Below are 6,000 nucleotides of genomic sequence, written 5' to 3' on the forward strand. Positions count from 1 at the left end.
AGTTTATTTATTATCTAAAAAACTATCTACAGCCTCATTAAAATACCTTTATTTATTAAAATTAACAAATCTCTAATTATTAAAGTATTCAGCACTTTTTTTTTCCCTACAGGATGACAGAACACAAATACCAGTAAGTGAGAGAAATGCTGACTTCAAGAAGTATTATGTTGTATGAATGAGACAAACAGCAGAACTACGGAGTAAGAAAATCTTTAGGGGGTTTTGGTTTGGGTTTTGTTGAGATAATTTTGAGTTTTGTTTTAGTTTGGCTTTTGGGGTTTTTTAATACAGTGGATTAGCCAGCTTCAAATATAGAACATATAGTTTATTTAAAGCCAAGATTGGTTTCTAAGCTTTGCTCTGCACCGCATTAAAATTAGTACTGGGGTCACAAATGGCTGCTGGATTAACTGAAGTGATTTCTCCTTAATGATTATTTTGAACAGACTGGTTCTTAGATGTGGGAATGATCAATAGCTGACCTACACAAAAGACGTTTCAATATTGATAATGAAAGCATCCTTGGAAATAAAATAAGGAAGAATGAGGGAATTATGAGAAACAAAGAAGCTAAAGATGATTTCACTGTTTAATTTTAATCATTTTTGTACGGTCCAGAAAGAAATCCTGAAAAAAAACCCATGTTTTTATCACGTGAGAGACATCTTTTCAGCAGTAATTAGCAGATCTAACACCTTATCATAAAGACTGATATATCATTTACAAGTTAACAAACAGCTTCTGAAGGCATATTGTTCACAGCAGATAGTTTTTGTATTGACCTCTCCTGCATTATAACACTGCTTCTGGAGGCCAGGAGAGATTATGGATAAATAATTTATCTAGAGTTGTCTATTTCCATCCACCTTATCATTCTCTCTGTCACAGAGTTCAGCATGTTAAGGGGCATATCAAACACAAGGCCAGCCTCATCTTTGTGTCAACGTCACATTGGGGAAATCCAAAGATCCTAATGAAACATTCCAGCTAACACACACTGCTGGAATAGGAATATATCCTAGCTATGCTATAATGGGATCTAAGAACAACAGAATCCTTCCCATACTGTACACAAGCACAATTTTCTCAAGATCCCTGATCAGTTAAATGAGATTTTTAAACATTAGATTTTCCATTTAAAAAAAAAATAGCCAACAAAATGGATATTGACTTACTGTGTATCTTAACTAACAAACAACCTGCTGAACTTTTCAACTTTTCTAAAATTTTTAAGTGAAAATTTTAACATCAGATATCCTAAATGAACACTCAAGGAAAGTTAAGAGCTAAAACTATCTATCTGGAAAAACAGAGGAGATTTTAATAAGAAAAACTCAATTTCCTACATGCTTTTTCATTCTCTCTTCTTCCTCAGTAAACTTTTTGACCTCCCAGAAGGAATGATGTCTGACCAGAGTTAAACTGGTAAACTCCAGGAAAACAGTTCCTCTGTGGTGTTTTCTCTCCTGCAAATTACATGAAAACTAATATATTTATTTGGTTTTAAACTCTATCTGCTTAATCTATCTCAATATTTAGTATTTCCATACCAATCATTCTCATTTGTCAAGAAAAACCCAACAAAACTTAAACAAAATATCCAGACAGCCCTCAGTGCTAACAAATACAACACCAGGAATGTACCCTGAACCATTAATTGCAAATCTGTTCATTTCATGGCATACAAATCAAGGCTCTTGGATAACAAGTCATTTCATGAGTATCTACAACTGCAGAGGTTCCCAAGGCTTCATTAGCACACAAGTCCATATGGATGTGGGATTTTACACATGGATAAAAAATATTGTTAAAAGTTTCCTAAGAACTTGAAACTAAAATACAGTTTTGCTCATGATTTTATCTACATGCTGAAAAGGGACTGACACATGTTTACTGTAATGGATTTGTTTATTTCTCGTGTTTCTGTAATGATATAAATGCTTATTAAAGTATGAGCTGGACAACGAAACAGCAGAATTCAGCAGGACTAGCACAGCACAGGCAGCAGCACAGCCTTTCTACAGTCTGTGAGTTCTCAAAGAGATATCCTCTAGCTGTAAAACATCACGTTCATTCAGAGAAAAGTTCCGTCTCTCCACACTTAGTCCCTGGTCTCCCTGTTGCTACAGTAAAAAAATTGAGTTCTGTATTCAGAAAGAGTGCCTATGTGTGGTGGATTGCACTTCTGGAAGAATAAATATGTGAATGAAAATGAGCCAATTTCTCTGAACTGATGAATACCTCCAGGTCATTAGTAATCTACCTGATATTTTACTACCAGAATCAAAAAGCTTTATTACCTACTTTGAGCCACCCAATTTATATCAAGTGTAATCACTGTAAAAGTAAAGGCTGTATGAGTTTCAGAACTGACATTTGACACTATTGCTTACTTCACTTTTTTTTTTTTTTTTTTTTTAAGAAGAGACAAACTAATGCAGGTGCCTTTTAGAGGTATGAATAAAAAGACCAACCTTGCATAACCTGACAAAAAGTTATGATACCTGGAAACTTAAAAAGCAACAGTTTTTTTTTACACTTCACTGATAGGCATGACTCATTATAAGCTCTGCAAGTTCTATAGTTGGCATCAGGAATTAATTCTCTGGTGATACATAATGGCAGATACAACCTGAAAGGAGCCAGGGTACAGAAACTCTTTCTGACATATATGTAGGAACAAATATGGTTTCTGATTTTTATATATGCAGAAACATTTATGATTGCAAGCTTAGCACAGGAAACTGTTGAGCCATTACCTGGTGTGACCTTTATCTTGAAAGCTCCCACAAGTTTTGCACAAGGAACTGCTCAGGTCAGATGCCATTATCTGTAATTTTATTAGCAATTGCCCAATTCATGGTGTTCTGGCAAGCAAAGAACAAAGCTACACCACAGCACGCTGAAACCTTGCACAGTCGCCTGTTCATACTGGATGTCAGGGACAACCACTGAAAATCTGTATAAACGTGCAAGCACTCAACCTCCACCATTAATTCCATCTCTGTTCCAAGCAGTCCTGCCACACACTGCAGTGGTTACTCCTCCTATGCAATTCCAAACCCTACAGGGTTTTTCTGAGCAGTAAAAATTAGACCTTGGCATGGTCATAATATGTTTTTGAACTGACCACTTCATGAAGATGAATGAGGAAGTTCACTTCCCTGCCAATAGTACTGTTTGTGCCTGCCTTGCTACAGATTCTCTAAGACACCACACATTGATTTACTGGGTGAAGAATGACAACCTAAGAGCCTTAGAGCTATATGAAAAAAAAATTGTAATTCTTTCTGTTTGACAGGACCAAAAAAGATTAATCCCAGCATGGTTATAATAACAATTTATAAGACCAGAGTATATTATTTTTCTGAAAATCCCTCTTTAATAACAGGAAACAAAACATTAAGAATGAAGTGGAAGGGCTGTCTGTTTACCAAGTCAGATTAATAAACCCATTCCACTTCCCAAACTGATTGTTTTTACCCAAACAATCAAGAGACAAACAAAACAAGACATTCCTTTTCAATTTACTATTAATGCTGGTATGTTTCTGAACACAAAACACAAGACAAAATATACAGATAGCCAAGTTAATATATCATTATAATAATGATTAGTGAAAACCCAACAGCAATTATTCCAGACATTTTCAAGACAGGCATGCTGAAAATGTCACTTCAGGAAAATTTAAAGAGATCACGTTTCCTCACAAGATTTTAAAAAATTCTTTGCAGCTGGGATTCCAAGTATTAGTAACCGGCATTTTAACCTTCCACATTTATGCATTTACACAATGGGCAACTTTTTTATTGTAGTAATTTCCTTTCCTTCAATTCCTGCATTTAGAGAAAGTTATCATTAAAAGCAGACTCTTTTTGCTAGCATTTTATTAACAAGGTGGGGGGGTGTGTATGAAAGCATGTTGGACTGTTTAATTCAGCCCATTTTCAGTTCACTTGGGTTTTGTTGAGTTATTATTTGATTTCTGTGGTGATAATGCAGTACCAAAGATAAGAGGCTACTTGTTTTACTGAAGTTTGGAAGCAATGTGCAGAAAAAGAAGTTACTCAGAAGTTAGGAAATTCACCAATACTTTCTGCAGCCAAAACACCTGGACTTGTTAGGAAAAGTCACATCAACAGCAAGAAACCTGACAGGCTTTTGGCAGCTATCTTCCCCATCCTTTAAAAACACCATTAAAACACTATTTAAACTCTACTAATTTAATCCCAGAATATAAAACACTAGTTTAGAAACCTAAACTAAGTTGCATAAATTGACAAAAAAAACTCTTTGCCTTTGATGCTCTTATGCTGTCTTAGCTGCTCTACAACACCAAGAATACATTTTTTAAAAAAATCACCTTTATGTGTGGTGTTAGGCCTTGTGGTAATGCAGCAGACATTAGCATGCACTAATGCCTGTGACATCAAAGGAAAACTGGCTTGTGCCACTGTGAGAGTCTGATGTCTTCCAAGACATAAGAAATGTTAAAAATCAGCCTTGATATGATTGCAAGCTCTTCAATTATAAACTGGAATTATTCCTAGCATTTAGCACGGGAGAGGTAAAGGAATCACACTAACTTGGAATGTCCTTGCCATAACTCATTCTGATGGCACTTTGTGGCCATACTATAGCTCTTCCCTGTTTTCTAGAGATCTTATTTTACTGTTACTGAGGCCGATAAAAAGAGCACTGAAAACAGACTACAGAGCAAAACTGTGAAAAAACACTAACTATATACTTGATAGTACTCCACGACTAAACCCACTTTGTCTTCTTTCACCTTTAGTTTCCACCATTGCCAATTTCAACGCTCCTTTCAATATAGCAGGTAAAGCAACCTCTGATAGCAGCAACATTTAGAGCTACTCCTCAGTTCCTGTATTTTCAGTCACATCACACTAAAATCTCAAAAAAGCCAAACTGTACAAAAATAATGTTAAAAGCACAGAAGCCTCTCATACATATGTAGAAATAGATGCACCCTCTGCGACTCAAATAGACAGATGCACATAAAACAAGCAGTTTAGGAAATTCTCTGCTTTATCCAGATGTTCGATAACATGTAACATGATGTTTCATAATCAGGTCTGGGCTCTTTCTTTTAGTTCTTCCTAACAAAATACTGTATCCTCTGGGCGTGCTACGCATTTTTATTCCTATAAACGGGATGATTCCCTTCTTAATCCCGAGGTATTTTTCTAAAACGCACACCTTACAACTCGAAGAATTAAAATAACGTCTTCTGTGCGACCTGATGAGCATGCACCTGTTACAAAGATTTTAAATGGGATTTTTTTTTCAGACAATCAGCCCGGAGTATGCAGAAATTACGTGTTAAGGGCAGTCAGGCACCTTTGAACAGTTCGCTCACCAGCAGCAATTCCCCTTAAGGGGCGATGAGCTCTCTCAAACCCATTCTATAGCATTTGCGTTCGGCAGGACCAAATCAGACCATAAACCCACACTTCCAATAAAATGATGCTACTGCTCCACCTCGCCGGGAGGCAACTTTCGCTTCCCTGCTCTCACTCCCAGCCCGCGGCGGCTGAGGGTGCCCGGGGGGACAGCGGAGCGCTCCCGGCAGCCGCGGAGTTATCCCCGCCGGGGGACGGCAGCGGAGCCCCGCCGCTCCTCTGGCCGCAAGCACCCAACTTTTGGGGCCGGCAGGAAGGGGTGGCCGCCGGGAGGCGCCCGGTCCTGCACCCCTGTGGCCCCGCATCCCCGTCCGCGGCCGGGAGAGGCCGAGCTGGCGGCCGCAGGTGCGGACCCCTCCCTCCATCCCCTCACAGCCCTCGCCCGCCGGAAAGTTGCGGGGAGCCCGCAGCCGCGGCCGCCCTCACTCACCGTGGTTGCTGGCGACGTGCCCGGCGGCGGCGGGGCGCGCTGTCAGCAGGGGGAGGAAGAGGCCGACTCTCCAGAGCAATGCCCTCACCTCACTACACCCCATGGCTGGTGCCCGCCGAGCGCTCCGCGACCTCGGCCCGCCGA

General features: G+C 39.4%; 1 protein-coding gene across 3 annotated transcripts in view; it reads right to left on the bottom strand.

Moving 5' to 3' along the window:
- Nucleotides 1-5,986, bottom strand: part of LOC107206925 (ephrin type-A receptor 6) — a 379,928-nt gene extending 373,942 nt beyond the window's left edge. For all 3 annotated transcript variants that reach the window (XM_015633404.1, XM_015633396.1, XM_033518826.1), the window contains exon 1: nt 5,857-5,986. In XM_015633404.1, the coding sequence (XP_015488890.1) occupies nt 5,857-5,959 (103 nt within the window). In that variant the 5' untranslated portion in view covers nt 5,960-5,986. The remainder of the gene's footprint in view (nt 1-5,856) is intronic.
- Nucleotides 5,987-6,000: the final 14 nt, after the last annotated feature.

Source organism: Parus major, chromosome 1, assembly GCF_001522545.3.
Source record: "Parus major isolate Abel chromosome 1, Parus_major1.1, whole genome shotgun sequence".
NCBI classification, from domain to species: Eukaryota; Metazoa; Chordata; class Aves; order Passeriformes; family Paridae; genus Parus; species Parus major.